This window comes from Bos mutus, chromosome 6, assembly GCF_027580195.1.
Source record: "Bos mutus isolate GX-2022 chromosome 6, NWIPB_WYAK_1.1, whole genome shotgun sequence".
NCBI lineage: Eukaryota > Metazoa > Chordata > Mammalia > Artiodactyla > Bovidae > Bos > Bos mutus.
The window spans coordinates 104766881-104794136 of record NC_091622.1 but is presented as its reverse complement, the minus strand read 5'-3'; the positions used below and the strand labels follow the sequence as shown (position 1 = coordinate 104794136).

Sequence of the window (27256 nt, the reverse complement as noted above, 5' to 3'; positions counted from 1 at the left end):
ATTTCCCCATTTCTATAATAAGGACACCATCCCCACCTGATAAGGAAGGAATGAGGATTAAACAAGTGGGCACATACTTAGTGATGCACACAATGCCTGGCACGTGACGTAATTCAGTGAGTGTGAACTGTTCTAGTTCTGGCTAGGTAGGTTCCCATTGTTTGTCACTTTAAATAAGGCTGTGATGGACATTCTTGCAGAGAGCAGGACTTTTCAAGGTCTCTTGCAATCTTTCCATAGCTGAGGAAGCCAGTTCAGCTCAGTTCAGTCGCTCAGTCATGTCCGACTCTTTGTGACCCCATGGACTACAGCACACTGGGCTTCCCCATCCATCACCAACTCCCGGAGCTTGTTCAAACTCATGTCTATCAAGTCGGTGATGCTGTCCAACCATCTGAGGAAACCAAGACCAGACGAAATGACTTACCCAGGATCCCACAGCAGTAGGTCAGAACCTGAGGGTGTGGGGAGCACTAACATCTAAGGCCTCTCTCTTCCCAAGGCCCTGAGTGCTTTCCCTGAGGTCTCAGGAAGGTACACATCAATCCTGGCAGTCCAGTGACTGTTTGAAAAAGGAGCCAACAGAGGGCGTGGTGATGCTTCCAGCCTCCATCTCTCTGACCCCAGGCTTCTGGTGCCCACTCTCTGGCTGGCAGATCATCCTTAGTAGAGCCAACAGCCTTTGATGAAATCCTTCTTATGAGGATTAGTCCCAGGAAGGAGGGAAATGACTCTGCCCTCCTGGGAGAGAAAGAGAGGACTTTTCTAAGATCAGAGCTAGGGGTCGCAGCCTCTGAAGAGTCTGCCCGCTTCTCCAAGTCTGGATTTTGATGGGCCACAGTCATTTGGATCTTGCACATTCCAAAGGTGCGGGCATCTTGGTGAGGGCCCAGAGCAGGGACGTTGGCTTCATAGTGTTGGGGGTGCATGTGTGCGTGCTAAGTCACTTGAGTCGTGTCTGACTGTAGTCCACCAGACTCTTCTGGCCAAAGGATCCTCCAGGCAAGAGTACTGGAGTGGATTGCCACGCCCTCCTGCAGGGGATCTTCCCGAACCAGGGACTGAACCCAGATCTGCTGCATCTCCTGAATTAGTAGGCAGGTCCTTCCACTAGCACCATGTGGGAAGCCCAGGTGTTGGTGAAAGTGAAAGTCGCTCAGTCGCGTCCCACTGTTTGCCACCCCATGGACTTCCATAGTCCATGGAATTCTCCAGGCCAGAATACTGGAGTGGGTAGCCTTTTCCTTCTCCAGGGGATCTTCCCAACCCAGGGATTGAACCCAGGTCTCCTGCTTTGCAGGCGGATTCTTTACCAGCTGAGCCACAAGGGAAGCCCAAGAATGCAGGAGTAGGTAGCCTATCCCTTCTCCAGGGGGTCTTCCCGACCCAGGAATCAAACTGGGGTCTCCTGCATTGCAGGCGGATTCTTTACCAACTGAGCTATCAGGGAAACCCCAGATGTTGGTGGACTTACTCATTCATGAGTTCATCCATGCTACAAACAGCTTATATCATGCTTGTGCTTCAGAGTCACCAGTAACATTATTGTGACCTAAGGAGAAAGACATAGAAACAGACACGTGTCATGTGTAACACTGGGATGCACTCTCCTTTGAGGGATTTCAGGAGGACTTCCTGGAGGAGGGACATAAGAGTCTGAGAGCTGAAGGGCCAGTGGGAGTTAGCCAGGTGAAGGGCAACCTGCCCCATGGCCCTGTGTCCAAGCTCCCAATCTGCACTCCCTCCTAGTTTATCTTCTAGAAGAGTTGAAGATGCAGATTAGTTCATTGGAAACAGTCCTAAAAATGGTAGCAGTTACACTAATCCTCGGAAATATCATGAGATTAAATTCAGCATGAGGCTGGGAGTCTGTAATGGAACAATGTGTGGGGGGAGAAAGAGTTTGGGCTCTAGGGCCTGCTGCTCTGAATTCAAATCCTAGTCATCTTTTTACCAGCTGAGTGGTTTGAAGGAAATTGCCCAAGATCTCTGGATTTCTTTACTCATCTTTAAAATGGGTACATAACCACGCCCAGCCATGGAAGGCAGAATATCGACTCCCCAAGTGTCTACTTCCTAATTCCTGGAAATACACATATGCTATTTTACATGGCAAAAGAGGTTTTGCAAATGTGATGAAGTCAAAGGTTTAGGATGGGGAGGTTATCCTGTATTAGCCGGTAGGTCCAGGGTAATCACAGGCATCCTTATAAGAGAAGCAGGAGAGCTGTAATCAGAGGAGATGTGATAGTGTAGCGGAGGTGGTGTAATGTTGACTCTGAAGATGATGGGAGGGGCTGCAAGCCAAGGAATGCAGGCGGCCTTGAGAAGCTGGAAAAGACGGAGAACAGATCCAGAAGGGACACAGCCCTGCCGACAACTGACTTTTTAAAAAATAATTTTATTTATCTATTTATTTCTGACTGTGCTGGGTCTTCGTTGCTGTCAACAGGCTTTTTCTCCAGTTGCAAAGAGCAGGGGCTACTTGTTTCAGTGCAAGTGTTTCTCCGGAGAAGGCAATGGCAACCCACTCCAGTACTCTTGCCTGGAAAATCCCATGGACGGAGGAGCCTGGTAGGCTGCAGTCCATGGGGTCCATTGGGTCACACTGAGTGACTTCACTTTCACTTTTCACTTTCCACTTTCATGCATTGGAGCAGGAAATGGCAACTCACTCCAGTGTTCTTGCCTGGAGAATCCCAGGGATGGGGGAGCCTGGTGGGGTGCCGTCTATGGGGTTGGACAGAGTCGGACACAACTGAATCGACTTAGCAGCAGCCGCAGCAGCTTCTCATTGGTGGCTTCTTTTGTTGTGAAGCACAGGCTCTAGGGCACACAGGCTTCAGTAGTTGAGGCACCTGGGCTCAACAGTGGCCGTTCCCAGGCTCTAGAAAGTGAAGTTGCTCAGTCGTGTCCGACTTTGCAACCCCATGGACTGTAGCTTGCCAGGCTCCTCCGTCCATGGAATTTTCCAGGCAAGAGTACTGGAGTGGGTTTCCATTTCCTTCTCCCGGGGGTCTTCCTGACCCAGGGATCGAACCCGGGTCTTCCTCATTGCAGGCAGATGCTTTACCATCTGAGCCACCAGGGCTCTAGAGCACAGCTCAGTAGTGGTGGTGCACTGCGGCACGTGGGGTCTTCCTGGCCTGGTGTTCAAACTTGCAACAACCGACTTTTGCTCCATGAGACCTATTTTAGACTCATGACCCCCAGAACTGTGAGAGACTAAATATATGTTTCTTTAAGCCACTAACAATGTGGTAATTTTTTAAAGCAGCCACAGAAAACTGATGCACCACCTTACAGAATTTGTCATAGAAACAAAACCCAAAGTACATGAAGGTCCACTGGGTGGTCCTGACAGTCAGTATTCAGGACATCTTTTGCTCCTTCCCTGGTGGCTCAGATGGTAAAGAATTTGCCTGCAATATGGGAGACCCAGGTTCAATCCCTGGACCAGGAAGATCCCCTGGAGAATGGAATGACAACCCACTCCAGTGTTCTTGCCTGGAAAATTCCATGGACAGAGGAGCCTGGTAGGCTATAGTCCATGAGGCCACAAAGAGTCAGACATGACTGAGTGACTAACACTTGCCCCTTTCCAAGTTCTTATTACCTTGTTTCCAAATATATACTTACTATTCCTCCAACTCTGGGCAGTAATTGCCTATCAAAAGGACTTGCCAAGGTTTTTTTTTTTTTCCTTCTTTCTTCTCACTGAGATTTTTGAGAGTCTATTAAAATGGCTTTGGGCCCTAAAAACATCGAGAAAGACATTTTTGTTCATTTGATCTGCAATTAATTTCGGCTCCTGGCATTGCCAGTCAGCTTGGGCAGTTGTAAATAACTGCCATCTTGCAGAAAGAGCTGGTTTTCCAAATTGCTCGTCTTGACACAGCATTAACTCTCTAATGAGTGAAGGTCCACAGAGTGTCACTCAGGCCACGCGAGCCCGAGGGTCTGCTGCCACGTGGCTGGCTTGTGGAATTTGAGACATTCCATTAAGAGGCAGGGATGCGTTTTAAATCAGGGGAAGCAGAATTCACATAAACCACTCTTACTCCTTCCTCAGTAAGTATTTGCAATTGTCAGGGAATGGACTATGTCATCGAGCTCAAGTAAAAAAAAAAAATCTACTGATTTCCACCACCCACTCTGCTTCCCAACAAGTCTCACAGTTTCATCATCAAAACCTTTAGTGTTTCCTTCAGTCTCGAGCCCCAGATCAACTGTGTTTTAGAGGAGAGAGTGGGTGGAAGTGATGATGCGGTGTGATGTGGTCCCCAGGCCCTGCCTTACCAGCTGGGTGACCTTGGGCCCATTATTTAGCCTCTCTGGGCCCCAGTTTTCTCTTGGAGTAAGCGGTGGGGTGAGAACAAATCCTTATCTAAACAGTTTATCCTGAGAATCATACAGTGATTCACAGTGTTGGGCACGGAGCAGGTACTTAATAAACGTTCATTATTGTTATAATGAATAAATGAAAATTCAAATTTCCCATTTGCCCAAAGTTGAGAATGGTTTAAATTATGATCATAAACCTCTTAAGATCCACATTTTACTTTCCCAAGAGAGGCGGGAAGGAGGGACATGTGCCCCTTAGAAGCTACAGAAGCTGTGGCCTGAAGCCATTTCTAAAGTGACTCAAGAGGAGAAGGTCCTCCCAGGACTTGAAAACCTGGAGAAGCCTGGTCTGCTGGCAACCTCTGCTGTGATTCCAGTGGGTTCCCATCCAAGTCTGATTTTGCCCTTTGCTTGAAATGTCTCAAGACCACTTGAATTTATTATACTTAAGAATCATTTGATCACCTGGAATAACAATCATTTTGAAAGTTACCTTCTTCATTTCTCATACCTTTGGCCCAAACAGAGATACATGTCTCACACACATTCATCTTGGAAATAGAAATTTCCAAACAAAGGGCTTCCCTTGTGGCTCAGCTGGTAAAGAATCCACCTGCAATGTGGGAAGCCTGGGTTCAATCCCTGTGTTGGGAAAATCTCCTGGAGAAGAGAAAGGCTACCCACTCCAGTATTCTGGCCTGGAGAATTCTATGGACTATATAGTCCATGGGATTGCAAAGAGTCGGACACAACTGGCGACTTTCATTTTTCCGAACAAAATTTATGTTTCAGTGAATTATTTTTTAATGTGCAATTTAGAGAGAGCCTTTTTCAAGTAGAAAATGATTTGTGAGACCTTGGTCTTCTGAACATGGACTTAAATTCGCAGATAACCAAGGTCTCTGCTTCTTTTCAGACTGAGATTTGTGAAGGCAAAGATTAGGTTAGCACTTGCATATTTAAAACAGAAGTACTAGCAGTTAAAAGTATATGGAAATTTGACATTTTTTTTCACACAGTCTGTGTTGGCTTTCCTTTCTCGGCAAGAGAGCCGAGTCAGCAATAATAACAAACACATCCTGTGTTCCTTTCTCCCATCCTTCTATAACTAAAGCCTAACCAATAATCCAGCTTCTGTCTAGAGCATCACTAATTGTTGGTGTGACCCCCCTGAGCTGGGGGTCCTCAGGGACCCCCACCATCCCCAAGTGTCAAGATCAAGGACAACCATTTGGGATACTGCGGTGCTGGCCTCTGTCTGGGAGGCATCTTGCTCCAATGTTCAGGTCGTGTGCGTGTGTGTGTGTGTGTGTGTGTGTGTGAGACACAGCAGGTTTGAAGAAATGACGACAGTTTTGTCAAGCTGGATTTCTGCAGCCCGAGTCTGCTTGAGTTCCCCTAGGCTAAGAGCCAGTCTATAATAAGCACCCAGTACATAGTTGCTTAATTGAGTGAGACTCAATTACAGCCATTTGGGAAAGGAGCATCTGCTAAGTAGATGGAGCGCTTTGCCTCTGGCTGGGATCCACATCCTCTGCCCCCGGCAGTCAGATCAGGGGCTCTGAAGGAGGTGGAGACCCCGGCAACAGCGCTTCCTCTCTCTGAAGTCCTGCGCACAGTCAGCGCACATGGCTGCTCAGGAGCAGGAAGTCAGGCCAGGCAAAGGCTGAGTCCGCAGGACCCAGCAGGATCAGAAAGGGCCCGGCCTGGAATAGGACAGAAAGAACATGGTGTATTTATATGTGTGCTCAATCACGTCTGACGTTTTGTGACCCCATAGACGTCCGACTCTTTGTGACCCCATAAACTGTAGCCCGCCAGGCTCCTCTATCCATGGGATTTTCCCAGGCAAGAATACTGGAGTTGCCATTTCCTCCTCTAGGGGATCTTCCCAACCTGGGAATTGAACCCATGTCTCTGGCATCTCCTGCATTGGCAGGTGGATTCTTCACCATTGAGTCCACTGAGTGAACTCATACTGGGCCCTGCCAACCCTGAGATGTCAGGAATTCTACCAACTGCTGAGTTCTTCAAACCCTAGACACTTGGCTGCAAACAGGCAACACAATATAGACAGATTGACCTATAAAATTGTATAAAGTAATGTAAGTGAAGGGCTTCCTCGGTGGCTCAGTGGTAAAGAAGGAGCTGCAGGTTCAATCCCTGGTTTGGAAAGATCCCCTGGAGGAGGACATGGCAACCCACTCCAGTATTCTTGCATGGAGAATCCCACGGATAGAGGAGTCTGGCAGGCTACAGTCCATAGGGTCACAAAGAGTCTGACATGACTGAAGCAGCTGAGCATGCACAATGTATGTGAAACACTGTAAAGACACATTAAGTCAGATTTGAAAGCTTTGATTGAGTCACATTTGAAATAAATGAAATTTCTTGCTGTTACTGTTCAGTCACTCAGTCGTGTCTGACTCTGCGACCCCGTGGACTATAGCATGCCAGGCTTCCCTGTCCTTTAGGCTCTCTTTTCCTTCCCTCCACCCTTTCCTTCTTTCTTCATTTGCTTCGTCATTTAACAGACAATATGCTAAGCCCTGCTCTCCATCAGACCTGAGCTCCCTGTATGTGTTTGCTACAGCTGCACACAGACTGAGTATCACAAACTGAGTGGCTTAGATGCAGACCTCTCACCTTTCTGGAGGGTGTTCATTGGAAGGACTGATGTTGAAGCTGAAACTCCAATATTTGGCCACCTAATGCGAAGAGCTGACTCATTTGAAAAGACCCTGATGTTGGGAAAGATTGAAGGCAGGAAAGAAGGGGACGACAGAGGATGAGATGGTTGGATGGCATCACCGACTCAGTGGACATGAGTTCGGGTAAACTCCAGGAGTTGATGATGGACAGGGAGGCCTGGCATGCTGCAGTCCATGGGGTCACAAAGAGTCAGACACAACTGAGCAACTGAACTGAACTGAAGTCTGAAACAATGTGTTGGAGGATGGATTCCTTCTGAGGTTGAGAGAGGATCTGTTCTAGGACTCTTCCCTGGCACCTGGACATTTGCTGGCAATCACTGGCTTTCCTCAGCTTGTGGAAACATCACCCTGATCCCAGCCTTCACCGTTACGTGGCCTTCTCCCTGTGTGCGTGTCTGTGTGCACATTTTCCCCTGTCTATAAGGACACTAGTCATCCTGGATTAGGGCCCTGAGGACCTCATTTGAACTTGATTACCTCTGTTGTTGTCATTATTGTTAAGTTGCTCAGTTGTGTCTAACTCTTTTGTGACCGCATGGACTATAGCCCACCAGGCTCCTCTGTCCATGGGATTTCCCAGGGAAGAATACTGGAGTGGGTTGCCATTTCCTCCTCCAAGAGATCTTCCAGACCCAGGGATCTACCCTGCGTCTCCTGTGTTGGCAGGCAGATTCTTTACCACTGAGCCGCCAGGGAAGCCCGGTTATCTCTGTGAAGACCCTATTCCCAAATCAAGTGACATTCTGAGATACCAGGGCTTAGGCCTTCAACCTGTCCTTTTTGGGGAGGACACAGTTCAACTCATTCATTCCCCAAGGGCAGGGACTCCTGTCTCTCCTCTGTGCCCCAGTGCCAGGGCCTCCCACAATGAAGGAAAGAAAGCTTTGGGAAAGTGTGTGCATTCTTTTCATAATTCTAGATGTTACTTGTCTTACTGACAGTGAGGAGAGGCACTGTAGTACAGGGGTTAAGAGCAAGACTCTGGAACCAGACTACCTGCACTTAAATGGCAGCTCTGCCTCTGTGTGACTTTGGGTAGGTTGCTAAACCTCTATGAGCCTCAATTTCTGGATGTAACAGAGGATGATAGTAGCATACCCTTTAGCATACCCTAGCATACCCTAGTAGCATAATAGAGACATTATGAAGATTAAGTTATTGCAATATACATAAATGTGTCTAGAACTATGTCTCGTGTATAGTAAGTGCTGTAATGGTGTTCCCTAGACCATAATCAAGGTAGCATGGTGTTGACAGTAAGGATAGCTGCAGATCAATGGTGTAGAATAAAGTAAGAAATACAAAAGGTGCCAAAGTGACTTAATGCAAAAGGATAGTCTTTATTAAGAAATGGTGCCATAAAAAGTAGTCACATCGAAAAAAAACAAAAAACAAAAAACTCTTGTCTCGTGCTGTACGCACACAAATTAACTCAAAATTGACCATAGACTGAAACATAGAAGCTAAAATTATAAGACATCCAGAAGAGAATATAGGAGGAAGTCTTTGCAACCTTGAGGTAAGCAATGATTTCTTAGATGGGACACAAGAAGCATGAACCATTTTTTAAATTGAAACATAATTGCACAATATTATGTGAATTATTTTGAGGGGCTCCAAAATCACTGCAGATGGTGATTGCAGCCATGAAATTAAAAGACGCTTACTCCTTGGAAGGAAAGTTATGACCAACCTAGACAGCATATTAAAAAACAGAGACACTTTGCCAACAAAGGTCCATCTCATCAAGGCTATGGTTTTCCCAGTGGTCATGTATGGATGTGAGAGTTGGACTACAATGAAAGCTGAACATCGAAGAACTGATGCTTTTGAACTGTGGTGTGGAGAAGACCTTGAGAGTCCCTTGGGCTGCAAGGAGATCCAACCAGTCCATCCTAAAGGAGATCAGTCCTGGTTCATTGGAAGGACTGATGTTGAAGCTGAAACTCCAATACTTTGGCCACCTAATGCGAAGAGCTGACTCATTTGAAAAGACCCTGATGCTGGGAAAGATTGAGGACAGGAGGAGAAGGGAACAACAGAGGATGAGATGATTGGATGGCATCACTGACTCAATGGACATGAGTTTGGGTAAACTCTGGGAGTTGATGATGGACAGGGAGGCCTGGCGTGCTGCAGTCCATGGGGTTGCAAAGAGTTGTACAAGACTGAGCGACTTCACTTTCACTTTTCACTTTCATGCACTGGAGAAGGAAATGGCAACCCACTCCAGTGCTCTTGCCTGGAGAATCCCAGGGACAGTGGAGCCTGGTGGGCTGCCGTCTATGCGGTTGCACTGAGTCGGACACAACTGAAGTGAACTGAACTGATGTGAATTTCTGGTGATGAAGCTTGTTTTTAATTGACCAGTTGGATTTCATCAAAAGTAAAAGTAAGAGCTGGGGACTTCCCTGATGTTTCAGCGGTTGAGAGACCACCTTACAGTGAGGGGAATGTGAGTTCAATCCCTGGTCAGGGAACTAAGATCCCATATGGCTCTAAGCTCACAGCTACTGACCTGGAGTGCCACAACTAGAGAGTCTGTGTGCCAGGAGGAGAGATCCCGCATGACACAATGAAGATCCCATGTGCTGCAACCAAGATCTAATGCAGGCTGACTAATTAATGAGTACTTCTAAAAAGCAAAAGCTGTAACTATTTAAAAGAGTGTTAATGGACTGGAAAGGCAAGTCAGACTGGAGAATATTCACAAAGTTCACATGGAACTTTATCCAGAGTATGTGAAGAATTCTCAGTGATTCAACAGTAAGAAGACCAACAACCCACTTGAAGATCAGAAAACTGAATAGACACTTTATGAAAGAAAATATCAAAAACCACCATGAACAGATGAAAATTTGCTCAACACCAATAGTTATCAGGGCAATTAAAGCTAAAACCCATAATGGGACACAACTCACCATAAGGATGACTAAAGTTAAAATGATGAAGAGTACCAAATGGTGATGAAGATTTGGAGTAACTGGGGCTTTAGTATACTGCTGGAGGGACTTTAAAATGGAAAACAGTTTGGTAGTTTCTTGTCAAGTTTTACTCATACAACCTAGCCATTTTCTCATAAATATTTACCCAAGAGAAATCAAAGCACACATATACACAGAGACTTGAACACTGATCTTCATAACAGTTTTATTCATAAGAGCCCAAACTGGAAACAGCCCAAATGTCTGTCGACTAATGAATGAAGAAACAAATTGTGTTATATCCACTCAATGGAATACTACTGAACACTAAACAGGAATAAGTTACAGATGTATACAACACAGATGAATCCCAAAAGCATGTTGATGACCAGTATGGAAATATCATCTCATCTGGACTAATCTAATCTATACTGGTGGGAAGCTATCAGCGGTTGCTTGGGGCCAGGGAACTTTGAAATGACAGAAATGTTCCATATCTTCATGTGGTCAGTGCTTTATGAGTGTGTAAGTCTCGCAAAACTTACCAAACTGCACATTTAAAACAGGTACATTTTATTGAATCTAACTACATATCAATCTAACAAGAAAAAAAGTTTTTACCATTTTTATTCCACCACTGATCCTAGGACTGTGTAGTGGGCAGCAGGTGAAGGTAAATGGCTGCTGAATAGATGAATTACCCTGGCTCAGGAGTCCCCAGAGGGACTGTCTTTAAAGCATCAGGAGGCTAACAGTTCATCCCTGGCTGACACCAGTAGCCTTCAGAGGCTGCTGTTCACCTTGAGTTCATGTCTTCACTAATGATTTCCATGTTGAGTGGAAATGCCATGTTTAGTCTAATCCCTTTTGACAGGATGCACTTCGGTGCTATTTAAAGAAGGAGGAAGAGAGCCCTGGAGACTGACCCTGTTTCCCACTAGGATGGAGAGGGTTTCCATCTTTTCTTTGTTTCACAGACATTTCCTTGGCATCTTCTACAAACTGTTTCCAAATCAAAGACGATATTCCCAGCTTTACTTTGGCTCAGGTTCCTGGTTCTTGCAGACACTTTAGTGAAAAGAAGCAGCCAGATCCCCCGAAAGCACTTGAATGTTGGCATGATGGTATGAGAGTGGGTCTCAGCTGGTTTGTGCTTGGGGCACACTTGCTGACTCTGAAATCGATGATTGTGCCTTTAAAGAAGCTAAAATAAAAAATACAAATAATGGAAAATATCCAACAGCACTGAAGTCAGTAACAGGTTCAGGTGTGACAACGTATCAATCTCAGTGTAGCAACCTCAGTGTCTCCCAATGACTGTGACGGTTGTCATGGTAACGGCTCTAGTCACTTCTGCAGTCTGTCTCTGGCTACACTAACTGAATCCTCTAAGATGCTTATGAGGTGAAGCCCACAGATCGTCCAGTTATGAGCAGCCTGCATTTCCAGTGCCAGCTGTAACTTTGGGTTTGACCCCACTGAGCATAAGAACGATTATGACATCCTTAGATTGTAGCAGAAACACACTGTACAGGGTGATGAAAATTTCCCAGCGCAGGTATTGAAAATCATGGGCGCTTGGGAAAGAGTCAAGACTGGATTGGTGACTCAGGGAGTAGGGGTTTGCATCTTCACGTGTTAGTTAAGTCTTTTCATCCTTTTTTAACTTAGAAAAGATCACTGTAGGACTTCCCTGGTGGTCCAGTGCTTAAGAATCTGCCTGCCAAGGCAAGGGACGTGGGTTCAGTTCCTGGTCTGGGAAGACTCCACATGATACTGTGCAACTAAGCTCTTGCGCCACAACTACGGAGCCTGCGTGCCTGGAGCCCCTGCTCTACAGCAAGAGAAGCCGCCTCCGTGAGAAACCCGTGCAAAGCAATAGAGACTAGCGCCTGCTCCCCACAACCAGGGAAAGCCCATGCGCGACAAAGACCCAGCACGGCCACAAGCACATTAATTAATCAAATTCTTTTTTTCCTTAATATATATATGTCATTGAAGTATAGTTGACTTAACAATGTTTCAGGTGCACAGCAAGGTGATTCAGTTAGACACATACACATACAATATTTTTGAAATTATTTTCCATTATAAGTTATTATAAGATACTGACTATAGTTCCCTGTGCTATACAATAAACCTTTGTTGCTTGTTGCATATCTATTTTTTAAACTAGAAATTTAGCATTCTATTCAAACTAAGTCAAACAAGTGAAATCAACACGTCATAAATTTTTAGGTGAAAATTCATGAGTTCCTAAATATATATTATATATATATATATATATATATATATATATAAGCTTTTCTATTATACTTGATAAAGGCTTGAGAAAGAACATCCGAAAAAAAAAAAAAAAGAGATGGAGAAATTGGAAAACATAAACTAAATGTAATGGGAGCACTGCATATGAAGTAGAAAAAGTGAAACAAACTAGAGTAAGTAAAAATACACAGCTGCACATTTAAAAAGCTCATTGCAGAAAACTTAGAAAAGACAGAAAAATAATAAGTAAAATCACAATCACACATTATTCCCCCAACCACAGTTTGCCATTACAAACTATTTTAGCATCTATTTTTCCAGAATGTATTAGTTTCATATAGCTAAAATTTACAAAACTGTCGATGTCTCTATAGCTTTACGCCCTACTCTTTTCACTTAAAAGTATATCCTGAAGATTTTTCTGTTATTTTAAATTCTTTGAAAATATGTGAATCTCTACACAATTACCATGGGGATGTTCCAATATTTATTTAACTAATTCAGTTGTTGATAGACCTCTAGATTTCTATTTCCTTAAGAACATGCCTGCCAGTGCAGGAGACATAAGAGACATGGGTTCGGTCCCTGGGTTGGGAAGAGCCCCTGGAGAAGGGAATGGCTACCCGGCTCCAGTATTCTTGCCTGAAGAACCCCATGGACAGAGAAGCCTGGCGGACTACAGCGAAGAGTCAGACATGACTGGAGCCACTGAGCACATAAACAACACTATGAAGAAGATCTTTGTTCAGAAAGTTTTGACCAAATGTATATTTCCTTAGGATAAATATCCAAAAGGTGAATGACTGAGTTAAAGAGCAGAGCTATTTTTCAAACATCCCTGGGCGTGAGAGAGCATTTACCCCACTTTCTTATCTCTGAGGAGCTCTGTGTGGCTTTTAACAAATTCCATAATCTCGCTGGATCTCTAATCCCAGGTGTCTCCGATCTCCATCCCCACCTCCCAGGGACCCAGCTTCCCGCCATGTTGCTCTGGTCCTGGAAGCCCCTCTCAGGTCCTCCCCTTTGATGGACTCAGTTCATAAAAGCTTGGAGAGGAGAGATGACTTAGACGCATGCCCTTCTCTCTCTCTACAACTTTCCCAGCAACTACTAATCTTTGCTTCCTCCATGGCTCTCACTGGACCTGGCTTCCCGTGGGGTAAACCTACCTACCATCCTCATCTCCCTCTCCTCTGAGAAATGAGAACCATCATACTTGCCTTATAAAGATAAACCTTCACTCCATCAGCAAATGTTGGCTCCACACCTACTGGGTGGTCTTCTAGGTTCTGGGAAAACAAAGATGAAACTCCTAGCCTTCAAGAGAGGAGGAGAGTCAGGGTACAGGGAGGAAGGTGCTGAGCATCCAGGTGCATCTATGTGCTCTTACCAAGTGGAGCTTTGTCTATTCTGCTGGGGAAAATATTAATGTCTTATGGACCAGGAAAGATTATAGACGGTGCCCACTCTGCCTCCTGCCAGCCTCATGACCTTAACCAGTTTTCCAAAGCCTCTGTGTCAGTTCCTTTACCTATAAAATCAAACAAATAATAGAACCTATTTTAATTTTTAAATTAAAAATAATTTTTAACTGGTGTATAGTTGATTTACACTGTTGTGTTAGTTTCTGGTGCATAGCAAAGTGATTCAGTTATACACACAATTCATTTTCATGGTTTTTTTTTCCCCATAATGTTGTATCCCAGGGCATTGAACCTAGTTCCCTGTACTCTATTAGTCAGTTCAGTTCAGTCACTCAGTCATGTCCGACTCTTTGCGACCCCATGAATCACAGCACACCAGGCCTCCCTGTCCATCACCAACTCCCAGAGTCACTCAAACTCATGTCCATCGAATCAGTGATGCCATCCAGCCATCTCATCCTCTGTCGTCCCCTTCTCCTCCTGCCCCCAATCCCTCCCAGCATCAGAGTCTTTTCCAGTGAGTCAACTCTTTGCATGAGGTGGCCAAACTATTGGAGTTTCAGCTTCAGCATCAGTCCTTCCAATGAATACCCAGGACTGATCTCCCTTAGAATGGACTGGTTGGACCTCCTTGCAGTCCAAGCGACTCTCAAGAGTCTTCTCCAACACCACAGTTCAAAAGCATCAATTCTTCAGTGCTCAGCTTTTTTCACAGTCCAACTCTCACATCCATACATGACCACTGGAAAAACTATAGCCTTGACTAGACAGACCTTTGTTGGCAAAGTAATGTCTCTGCTTTTGAATATGCTATCTAGGTTGGTCATAACTTTCTTTCCAAGGAGTAAGTGTCTTTTAATTTCATGGCTGCAATCACCATCTGCCATGATTTTGGAGCCCAAAAATATAAAGTCTGACACTGTTTCCAGTTTCTCCATCTATTTCCCATGAAATGATGGGGCCAGATGCCATGATCTTCATTTTCTGAATGTTGACCTTTAAGCCAACTTTTTCACTCTTCTCTTTCACTTTCATCAAGAGGCTTTTGAGTTCCTCTTCACTTTCTGCCATAAGGGTGGTGTCATCTGCATAACTGAGGTTATTGATATTTCTCCCGACAGTCTTGATTCCAGCTTGTGCTTCTTCCAGTCCAGCGTTTCTCATGGTGTACTCTGCATAGAATTTAAATAAGCAGGGTGACAATATGCAGCCTTGACGTACTCCTTTTCCTATTTGGAACCAGTCTGTTGTTCCATGTCCAGTTCTAACTGTTGCTTCCTGACCTGCATATAGGTTTCTCAAGAGGCAGATCAGGTGGTCTGGTATTCCCATCTCTTTCAGAATTTTCCACAGTTTATTGTGATACACATAGTCAAAGGCTTTGGCATAGGCAATAAAGCAGAAATAGATGGTTTTCTGGAACTCTCTTGCTTTTTCCACGATCCAGCGGATGTTGGCAATTTGATCTCTGGTTCCTCTTCCTTTTCTAAAACTAGCGTGAACATCTGGAAGTTCACGGTTCACGTACTGCTGAAGTCTAGCTTGGAGAATTTTGAGCATTACTTTACTAGCGAGTGAGATAAGTGCAATTGTGCAGTAGTTTGAGCATTCTTTGGCATTGCCTTTCTTTGTGATTGGAATGAAAACTGACCTTTTCCAGTCCTGTGGCCACTACTGAGTTTTCCAAATTTACTGGCATATTGAGTGTAGCACTTTCACAACATCATCTTTCAGGATTTGAAATAGCTCAACTGAAATTCCATCACCTCTACTAGCTTTGTTCATAGTGATGCTTTCTAAGGCCCACTTGACTTCACATTCCAGGATGTCTGGCTCTAGGTGAATGATCACACCATCGTGATTATCTGGGTCATGAAGCTCTCTTTTGTAGAGTTCTTCTGTGTATTTTTTGCCATCTCTTCTTAATATCTTCTGCTTCTGTTAGGTCCATACCATTTCTGTCCCTTATTGACCCCATCTTTTCATGAAATGTTCCCTTGGTATCTCTAATTTTCTTGAAGAGATCTCTAGTCTTTCCCATTCTGTTGCTTTTCTCTATTTCTTTGCATTGTTCGCTGAGGAAGGCTTTCTTATCTCTCCTTGCTATTCTTTGGAACTCTGCATTCAGATGCTTATATCTTTCCTTTTCTCCTTTGCTTTTCACTTCTCTTCTTTTCACAGCTATTTGTAAGCCCTCTTCAGACAGCCATTTTGCATTTTTGCATTTCTTTTCCATGGGGATGGTCTTGATCCCTGTCTCCTGTACAATGTCACGAACCTCCATCCGTAGTTCATCAGGCACTCTGTCTATCAGATCTAGTCCCTTAAATCTATTTCTCACTTCACTGTATAATCGTAGGGGATTTGATTTAGGTCATACCTGAATGGTCTAGTGGTTTTCCCTACCTTCTTCAATTTAAGTCTGAATTTGGCAATAAGGAGTTCATGATCTGAGCCACAGTCAGCTCCCGGGCTTGTTTTTGCTGACTGTATAGAGTTTCTCCATCTTTGGCTGCAAAGAATATAATCAATCTGATTTTGGTGTTGACCATCTGGTGATGTCCATGTATAGAGTCTTCTCTTGTGTTGTTGGAAGAGGGTGTTTGCTATGACCGGTGTAGACCTCCTTTTCTTGACAGACCTCTATTAGCCTTTCCCTGCTTCATTCTGTATTCCAAGGCCAAATGTGCCTGTTACTCCAGGTGTTTCTTGACTTCCTATTTTTGCATTCCAGTCCCCTATAATGAAAAAGGTCATGTAGGTCTTCATAGAACCGTTCAACTTCAGCTTCTTCAGCCTTACTGGTTGGGGCATAGACTTGGATTACTGTGATATTGAATGGTTTGCCTTGGAAACGAACAGAGATCATTCTGTTGTTTTTGAGATTGCATCCAAGTACTGCATTTCGGACTCTTCTGTTGACCATGATGGCTGCTCCATTTCTTCTAAGGGATTCCTGCCCACAGTAGTAGATATAATGGTCATCTGAGTTAAATTCACCCATTCCAGTCCATTTCAGTTCACTGATTCCTATAATTTAATGTCAATGTTCACTCTTGTCATCTCTTGTTTGACGACTTCCAATTTGCCTTGATTCATGGACCTAACATTCCAGGTTCCTATGCAATATTGCTCTTTACAGCATCGGACCTTTCTTCTTGTACTCTATAGCAAGACCTTTTTGCTTATCTATTTTATGTGTAGCAGTTTGTATCTGCGAATCCCAAACTCCCAATTGACCTCTCTCCCGCCTCTTTTCCCCTCTGACAACCGTCCGTTTGTTTCCTACGTCTGTGGGTCTGTCTCTATTTCATTGAGTTCATTTATGTCATGGTTTAGACTCCACAGACAAGTGATATTACATGATCTTTGTCTTTCTTTTTCTGACTTACTTCACTTAGTATGATAATCTTTAGGTCCATCCAAGTTGCTGCAAATGACATTATAAATGGCATTGTTTCATTCTTTTTATGGCTGAATAATATTCCTGTGTGTGTGTGTGTGTATCTGACATCTTTATCCATTCATCTGTTGATGGACATGACATGCTGCTTCCTTGTCTTGGCTATTGTAAATAGCACTACTATGAACATTGCGGTACATATATCTTTTCAAATTAGAATTTTCTCCAGAAAAAAAAGGAGATCAAACCAGTCAGTCCAAAAGGAAATCAACCCTGAATCGTCATTGGAAGGACTGATGCTGAAGATGAAGCTCCAGTACTTCAACCACCTGATGTGAAGAGCCAACTCACCAGAAAAGACTCTGATCCTGGGAAAGACAAAAGGAGAATAGGGTGGTAGAGGATAAGGTGGTTGGATAGCATCACCAGCTCAGTGATCAGCAACTTAAGCAAACTCCAGGAGATGGTGAAGGACAGGGAAGCCTCACGGGCTGCAGTCCATGGGGTTGCAAAGAGTTGGACACAACTTGGTGACAGAACAACAACAACCAACCAAAAAGCTTTGTGCCCAGGAGTGGGATTGCAGGGTCATATGGTAGCTCTATTTTTAACCTTTTGAAGAATGTCCATGCTGTTTTCCATAGTGCCTACACCAATTTCCATTCCCGCCAACAGTGTAGGAGGGTAACAAAATGCTTTATGAAGCTTTGCTGCTGCTGCTAAGTCGCTTCAGTCGTGTCCGACTCTGTGCGACCCCATAGATGGCCTCCCACCAGGCTCCCCCATCCCTGGGATTCTCCAGGCAAAAACACTGGAATGGGTTGCCGTTTCCTTCTCCGATGTATGAAAGTGAAAGTGAAGTCGCTCAGTCGTGTCTGACTCTTAGCGACCCCATGGACTGCAGGCTACCAGGCTCCTCCATCCATGGGATTTTCCAGGCAAGAGTACTGGACTGGGGTGTCATTGCCTTTAGTGACAGTTAAATGAATGGACACATAGAAAGACTGTGCCCAGCACATAACAGGTGCTTGACAAGTGGCATCGGTTTCAAGCACCCACACTAACCCACAACCATGGGGAAAGGGGAGCAACAAAGACACAGAAGTATCGACTGACTCGAGGCCAATTACAGGCAGGAGGTGGGAACTTCTCTGCCGCTCCCACTCCAGCACCATGCCCTGGGAGTCTACCCCTAGGACACCCACAAAACGAGGCAAAGGGGAATAGAGAGCAATTGCCTTCCGCCTGCCTACTGGCTCCCAAGGTGGGGGAAGGGCTGGGCAACTATGTCCCTTCTGAGGATACACCCACCCTCCCCGATGAGGAAGATTGGGAGGAAGGTGAATGTACGGACACACAGCCGGTGCTCATGAATTGTGGCTTTCTTCTCCCTCCTTCTCTGGCTGTGGCCATGGAGGAAGCAGCCTGGGGTCTCCAGGCCAGAGCCATCCTTTAGCCATGATCCCAGTGTGGTTCCCCAGCAGCACGGGTCCCCTTCACTCGCTGCAAGAAGGAGATTAATGACTGTCTCTCTCTGACCCTCACCCAGGGTTTGGTCATCGAGCGCGTGGGACGGAGACCCCTCCTCATCAGTGGCTTTGGGCTGATGGCCCTCTTCTTTGGGATCCTCACCATTACGCTGATGCTGCAGGTGAGAGGATGCGCCTATCCCTTCCCCAGGGAGTTCAGGATGCGCGTGGCTTTCGGCCTCATGCTCTGGGACCATTGGCTCAGGAAGTCTGTCCAGTCTATAGGCAACTCTTGTGGTGTGGAGTTCCCAAGGGCATCTCAGCTTTGAAGCTGCTGAGCACTCTTGGGGAAAGGTGTTAGTAATGGGTCCTTGGACTGGGGTGGGGGCCAGGGAGGAGGAAACAAGAGACCTGACTTCTGGTCCTGTCGGGAAGTCACTAATGAGCTGTGTAATCTTGGGCAAGATCTGTCCCCCTCGAGCCTCAGTTTACCCATCTGTGGAATAGAGGAGATTGCACTAGATGTCTCTGAAGATGCCCCCTCCAGCTCTCATGCTCCCACTCAGGGTGGCTGGCATGGCCCTGTGAGACTCCTGTGCAATTACCACATTGATGCCCGTGGGTACCAGCAGGGGCACTGGAGCCAGCTGCCTGATGGGAATCCTGAATGTCCCGCTTACCCTCCATGAAACTTTTGGCAAGTCACTTAACCTCTCTGCTTCTCAGGGCCCCGTGTCTAAAATGGGATGGTTACCCTATGCCCAGCCCATCCTGACCTCCCCGGGGAAGGGACAGGCACGTCCTCTCACCTGCAGCATGAGGATTAAATAAGACATGCATTTGAAGTGCTGCAAACAGTGCCCAGAGCATAGTAAGTGCTCAGTGAATGCCTGTTTGCAGGGGAATGGATGGAGCCATAGCTAATTCTTATGAAAGTGGTATCTTTTGCTCTAACGGTGATGAGGAAACAAGCATACATCTCAGTGAAGAAGCCGCCCCAGCTTTCACAGCTGGGTAAGGGCAGACCTGAGATTGGATCTCAGGATCTCGGGGTTTCCTCCTGCCCCTTGCACTGCTCAGGGCAGCCCGTGTTCACTGAGCATTTACGCCATGCCTCAAGCTCATCTCAGCCCTATGGGAAGTGTGGGGCGAGGTCACAGTGGTCAGTAAGAATTTGCAATTTTCAAAAGTGAATCCCTGAATGGAAATCACATGTGGTGGTCACCTGCCAAAGGTCTTAATGTCCCCACATGTCTAGAAAAAGGCAACATCAGCGTGCTGGTGGGCTTCCCAGGTGGCATTAGTGGTAAAGAACCCACCTGCTAATGCAGGAGATGCAAGAAATGTTGAGTTCAATCCCTGGGTCAGGAAGATCCCCTGGAGGAGGGCATGGCAACCCACTCCAGTATTCTTACCTGGAGAATCCCCATGGACAGAGGAGCCTGGTGGGCTACAGTCCATGGGGTTGCACAGAGTCAGATACTACTGAAGCGACTTAGCACATGTCTGAGAGACAGTAGCTTGTCCTTCCAAAAGGAGTTGCTGCCGGGCATGCTGACCACGCAGGAGGTGGAAATCTCTTCCTTGGGGTCATGTGCTGGCAGAGACCTTCCTTCCCCACCACCAGACAGGGTTGTTCTGGACAGAGTCTCACAGGCTCCTCGGACCAACCAAGCTGGATGTTCTGGGTCATAGTCTTTCTGGAGAGTGAGTCAGATGTCTGGAAGAGCCATCTGGAGCATGAGAACCCCTCTGGGCCTCACCCTGAGCTCTCAGAGCTCTTCCCTGCTCAGCTGCCCTCATCTCCTCTGTCACCCCAGCCCTGCTACCCAGCAGCTGTCTGCAACAGAGCCTGGCTCTTTCCTCTTCCCAGGGTCCTCCTTGCTCAACTGGCTTCTTGCTTTCTAAGACCCTGGCTTCCTCCCCCTTTCTCCAGGAAGCCTTCCCTTTCCCCTGTCTGAGTGAAGCAGCCTCCTCTGTCTTCCCCAGGATCCCAGGGGCAGACCTAAAACACTGCTTTACACACAGCCTTGGCTTTCATTGTTGAGCCATCTCTCTCTACCAATGGACAGTGAGTTGTGGGGGTGAGGACCATGCCCATATCATTTCTACATTTCCACCTCCCAGCAAGGCACCCGGGAGGACCTTGGAATAATCTGTCAAATAGATGGATGGATGGATGGATGGTTGGATGGACAGATGGACAGACGGATGGACAGATGGACGGACAGATGGGTGGATGGATGGATGGATAGACGGATGGATGGATGGATAGATGGATGGATGAACGGGTGGATGGATGGATGGATGGATGGGTGGATGGATGGATGGATGGACGAATGGATGGATGGGCAGATAATGGATAGATGGATGGATGGGTGGATGGATGGATGGACAGATGGGTGGGTGGATGGATGGATGGGTGGATAGATGGATGGACAGATGGATGAATAGATGGATGGACAGATAGATGAATGGATGGATGGATGGACAGATGGATGGATGGATGGATGATTCAAGGCACCAGACCCATTTAGTACAAGAGGCTATGAGGCTCCTCCCAACCCTAGACCCTGCTGCAGCAGGAGCTGGTAGGCTTGGCTTGGCATGGAAGGGCTGTTCTCCCCTCTCCCCGCTCCCCACTCCCCTCCACCCTGGAGGCCCATGCTGGGCTCTCCTGTGCCTCTGTGCCCTTGCCCATGGGGAACCCTCTCCTGGAAATCTTTTCCTTTCCTTTCCCTCTTGCCTGACTTGGGCTCAGCCTTCAAAGGTGAGCACAGACTCCTCTCTCCCCAAGTCTCTCTTAGACTGGGCCCAGGTGCCCCAGCACCTCCACACATGCTCACCCACGCTCATCAGGTCCCAGCACTGGTGACACAAGGTTCTCATCATCACCATCCAGTCTGCTAGAGCAGAAGCGATTTCCTAAACTTCTCTCCCACCAGGCGTGAAGCCACCACCCCTACCCGCCAGACAAGTGACAGCCCCTCCAAGCATATTTAATGACATGAGTTAACTCATCTCACACCTTGTCAGGACAGCAGAGGGAGAGATAGAGTGTTTTATATGATTAATAGAGATTGGCTTAGAGAAAATTTTTTTAAAGTGAAATTGCCTGTAAAATTTTCTCATATTGCCTGCTTCCAATTAAGCCCTCAAATGGTGTTATTCATTTCTCTACCACTTACCATATGCTGTGCATGATCAATTGCTCAGTCGTGTCTGACTCTTCGCAACTCCATGGACTGTAGCCCACCAGGCTCCTCTATCCATGGGATTTCCCAGGCAAGAATACTGGAGTGGGCTGTCATGCCCTCCTCCAGGATATCTTCCCAGCCCAGGAGTCTCCTGTTTTGGCTGGCTGATCCTTTACACTGCACCACCCGGGAAGCCGAATGCTGGGACTTTGCTAAATGCTCACAGGCATCACGCCACTTCACTGTGACATCTGTACAGTAGACAGATGGAATGGCTTAGGGGTTATCATCATTCCCACGTTATGGATGCTGAAACTGAGGCTCAGAGATGTAAAGTGACCTGCCTACCTGAGGTCTCCCAGATGGATCAAGGAGGAGCTGGGGGCAGGGGTGGTACCCAGGTCCTCCACCCATGACTGCTTCCTCATCTGCCCAACTGGTCTCTCACAGGATCATGCGCCCTGGATCCCCTACCTGAGTATCCTGTGCATTCTGGCCATCATCGCCGCCTTCTGCAGCGGGCCAGGTAAGGCTCTCTTCCTCACCTGCTAGCCTAGGGATTCACGATGCCACCAGGGCAGGGCGTTCTCATTGTACGGATGCAAAGCTTGTGGTCTGAGGAAGGGCAAGAACCACTGGGAGTGGAGGGGCAATAGAGAGTCCCCACCTATTTAAATGCAGTGATTGTCTTGGTTTCCATCCAACTGATGGTCGGTAACAACCTCACTCAAAGATAAGTAGATGGTAACATACTACAACATAGCGACCTTTAACAACTGGGAGAGCTGGGAGCTGGGATGAATGAAAGATACCCAAGTTACAGTCTGTGCCCACAGAGAGGCTACAGTTTCAAATGGAAGGTATGCTGCTGCTAAGTCTGCTAAGTCGCTTCAGTCGTGTCCGACTCTGTGAGACCCCATAGACAGCAGCCCACCAGGCTCCCGTCCAAAGGATTCTCCAGGCAAGAATACTGGAGTGGGTTGCCATTTCCTTCTCCAATGCATGAAAGTGAAAAATGAAAGTGAAGTCACTCAGTCGTGTCTGACTCTTCTCGACCCCATGAACTGCAGTGCACCAGGCTCCTCCATCCATGGAATTTTCCAAGCAAGAGTACTGGAGTGGGGTGCCATTTATTCACCATTGATTATGTGCTGTACTTGGCCAAGCATTTGATGCCCGTTAACTCATTTAAGGAAGAGGAGGGAAGCTGCTTGCCTCGAGCGGGCAGTGATGGAATCGCCCAGCCCCTAGGTCCTAACCACCACCTGTCACTGTCCCTGCATGAGTGTCCAGTCTGGAGTGTTCTGAGCCCCACTTTACCCAGGACCCAGCTTCAGCCTCAGCTCTGCCGTTTCCCTAGTGGGCAGGTTCTCTGCTCTTCCAGGGCCTCAGATGGTCAGGCGGGTGAGACTAGGGCCCCTGCCATGCTTGGCTTGGGGGCCTGTGTCCTGCAGGGGCCCTCTCAGAGACCACGCTGGGGCTGGGAAGGTGTCTCCGGGCAGTTCTGACGATCGCAGAGCTCTCTCCCCAAGTCCCTGCTGAGGTTCTCCTTTGTTTGGGTTTCTCTGTTGATGAAAACATTTCCATCAGAACAAATGGACCCGAACTTCTCTTTCTCCCTTTGCGCTGATTTTCACGGGCCTTGATGTTCCATGTCCTGTCATGTTCATCCCCACCAGGGACAACAGAAGGTTGCAGTAAGATGATGGGCTGGGCCGTGGAATGATGGGCTGGGGTAGTATCAGACATACATATGCATGTGCGCATGTGCACACACTGCTGCAGTGATGAGATGGCTGGAGGAACAGGAGGTATCTTCCAGGAGACAGGGGGCAGCTAACAACAAGAGGACGAACAAGGAGCCCAAGAAGCAGTTAAAGGAGATTCAAGGAGAATATGCTCCATCTCACAGGGCCTCCACACCACCCACTCCTCACGCAGCTGTCACATCAGGGCCCCTGGAGGTGGGCAGCTGGTGGCTCCATGCAAGGCCAGGGGACTGTGGGGAGGAAACCCAAGGGGCAGTCTTTGCTCTCATGGGGCTCATAGACTAGTGTGACCATCTCACCCAGGCTGTGTCACCTGCCCAGTGAGGCCTGTCCTGACCACTTAATCTAAAATCAACACACATGTACACAAACAAATAAGTACACACACACACGAATACACACATGCATACACAGAGTGTAAACACACACATGAAAGTGAAGAAAATGAAAGTGCAGTCGCTCAGTCGTGTCCGACTCTTTGCAACCCCGTGGACTGTAGCCTATCAGGCTCCTCAGTTCATGGACTTTTCCAGGCAAGAGTACTGGACTGGGTTGCCATTTCCTTCTCCACGGGATCTTCCCTACCCAGGGATCAACCCAGGTCTTCCGCATTGCGGGCAGACACTTTACCATCTGCATATGTGTATACACATATGCATACACAACAAGCACACACAAACATATACCTACATACAAGTATACACATGCACACACATAATACACACACAAGTATACACACACACTCATGCATACACAAAGTATGCACACATATGCACAATACACACATATACATACACACAAGCACACACATGTACACACATGCACACACAAAATACACACATACATGTGCATATATACACAAGCATACACAAAGATACACATACAAACACACACACACACACAAGTATATACATGCACACACACACACATACAAGGATACACATACACAAATGTACACATGTGCACACACAAGCCACAGTCACTCACATACACACACATACCCTTGATCACATCATCCTGATTTACTTGCTTCTCAGCCTCTCTCCCTGCCTCATCTGCTCACAGTATTCTCAGATGAGGATTTAATACAGGGATTGCCAATCTTTTTGTGTAAAGGGCAAGACAGTAAATATTTTCCAGGCCCCACAGCCTCCACGGCCACTCTGCAGCTCTGCAATGGTAGTGCAAATGCAGCCACAGACAGTGTGTAAATGAAAGATGACACGGCTGTGTCCCGAAGAAACCTTACTCACGAGCAGGTGGCAGGCTGGGTGCGGGCTGTAGGCTGTAGTCAGCTGATGTCTGATTTAGTATGTCTCCCTCGGTCTAGAAAATAAGCTCTGAAAGAACCTGTTTGTGCTTCATTATCTTATCCTCAGAGCTCAGAAGGGAGCCAGAACAGGCACTGTCATGGCTAAAGCTCTTCCAAGAAGGGGACAAGTCACCCCTAAAATGACTTGGTTAAATGCAGAGGCCATGGCTGAGGGCTTCCCTGGCCCCATCCTGCCCCATCCTGGCCTCACACATAGTAGCGTTCAGGCATTAAGCTCTCTTGATTTCACGGGATGTCTCTCACACATCGCCCCCAATCTGCATGATAGTCTTGAAATTAGGATTAACTGCTCCTGTTTACAGATGAGAAAATAAGCCCGGAGAGGTTACACGGTCCCCTAACATAAACCAGCTGGAAAAGTTTGGAGTCAAGATTGGAACCCAGATCTTTAAAACCTGCACTCTTTCCACCTTGTTGCAAAGGATAGCAGTTCACATCCATGCACTGTTCTGAGCTTTTCCAGCATTTTCCAACCTCTGATCTCTGTCGCCTGATCTAGTCCTTACACCAGTTCTCTGATAATAATAATATTTATTGAGCACTTACTATGCTCCAGGCCCTGTTCTAAGTGTTTGAATGCTCATAAACATCCTATATGAATATTAGATAACACAGAGTCAGGTTGTCAAAATAAAATAGTAACAATCAGGGATTTCACTCAGACTCAAACTTGACTAATAATTCTCAGGATACTGGTCATCATAAGATGTAGGTGAAGTTTAAAGCCATCAGCACGGCTCCCTAGATTCTTCCTTGAAGATTAGAGTGCACTCTGGTCCAGATTAAACTCCCAGGGTCTCTGAATAAAACATGCATGACAACACACTTCCAGAGTGCACTCTGGTCCAGATTAAACTCCCAGGGTCTCTGAATAAAACATGCATGACAACACACTTCCAGAAACTATTTTATTCATGACGCATCTTCATTTTCACTTTGATAATTACACAGCTGACACTGACATTTTCCAGTGAACTCTCCCCATAGCTATACATCCCATTCTAAATAAACCAGGTAAAGCATCCTAAAAGCATTTGTACATAAGGACTCTCTCTTATCTTTCTGCTTCAAGTACCATTATGAGACTGGATTAGCAAGTTTATAAACAGAATGGACTAGTTATTATTTTTTCTCTATTTTCCCTCTCCCTATCCCAGCTGTAAAAGGTGAATTATAGGTAAGCTGTAAAACCTTCCCTTCCCAAACTAATTTTATAGCCTTTTTATAGATGAAAAGCAAAAATCTTAATTTAATCATTTCCCCAGGCCTCATAGCTAAGAGGCGAGGGCTGGATTAGAGTTGACACCACCGTGTTCTAGGACCTGTAATCTTAACTCTGACCTATGCACATGGCTACGACTTAGTGGCTGAACAACAGCAATGCACATGGTCATTACTCACTGACAGCTTGCTAAAAGGTGGGTGGAATCAGGCCCGTCAGGAAACTGACCTGCAGAACTGACACAGGATCTGGGACAAGAGAGGAAGCTTCTGTCTTTATCCTCATGTGATAGGTCTACTCTGCATTATCAGGAATCAGTCCTGTTTGTGTCAGTACAGAAAGGTACAATTTGCCATTTGTATCTAGTTGTCAAATGTCCGTGGCTGAAGGTGAATTCAGAGCACTTTGATTTTCATGGTTTCTTGCTGTTCTTGCTTCAAACGTTATCTGTACACACAGGTCAGGAGCAGTCTTTCTTCTTTGCCTCAAACTCACATATCTAAATCATAGCACCTATTGTTGACACAAAGGCTGTGTGACACATACAGACCTTCACGATGAGGTGGAACAGAACATGGGGACGCTTTCCGAGCTCCCAGGGGACCTCAGAGATTCTTTGGCAGATGAGAAACTGCCCAGGAGCTGGGATGAATTAGAACTAAGGCATCCTCAGTTTGTGAAAGAACAGAAAAATTTTCAGTCCAGTTATTCACTGGAAGATTAAGCTATGCTTTCCCTGCCAAGAAGTCCTCTCACTATGACTTGATTGCTTCTACTGATGGGGAACTCTTTACCTAACAAACCAATGCTGTGGTCCAAGGTCAGGGAACTATGGCTTGTGGGCCAAATCTTGCCCATGGCCTATTTTGTATGACCTATGAGCAATGAATGGTGTTTACATTTTAAAGGGAAAACAAGAAGAATGTGTGACAGAGACCATCTGCAGTGGCCTAAAAAGCCTCATGTATTTCCCATCTGGCCTTTTTTCAGAAAAAGTTTGCCACCCCTTCTAGAATCCCTCAGTTCTGACCTTTGGAAGAAGGGAGAGTGAGCTAGCTTATGAGGGAGGGAAAGATGAATTTCAATACAGCAGAAATGCCAGGATATAAAAGGAGGTTAATAGCAAAGGAACCACAAATAACCCAGCCAGGCCCGAGCAGTGGTTCTCAAACACTGCTGAATTACCTGGGAA

The 27256-nt window shown here is 46.3% G+C and overlaps 1 protein-coding gene across 3 annotated transcripts in view; it reads left to right on the top strand.

Moving 5' to 3' along the window:
• SLC2A9 (solute carrier family 2 member 9) overlaps positions 1–27256 on the top strand; it is a 238583-nt gene that overhangs the window by 139531 nt on the left and 71796 nt on the right. For all 3 annotated transcript variants that reach the window (XM_005893200.3, XM_070372693.1, XM_070372694.1), the window contains exons 9-10: positions 18624–18725; positions 22191–22266. In XM_005893200.3, coding sequence (XP_005893262.3) covers positions 18624–18725; positions 22191–22266 — 178 coding nt within the window. The remainder of the gene's footprint in view (positions 1–18623; positions 18726–22190; positions 22267–27256) is intronic.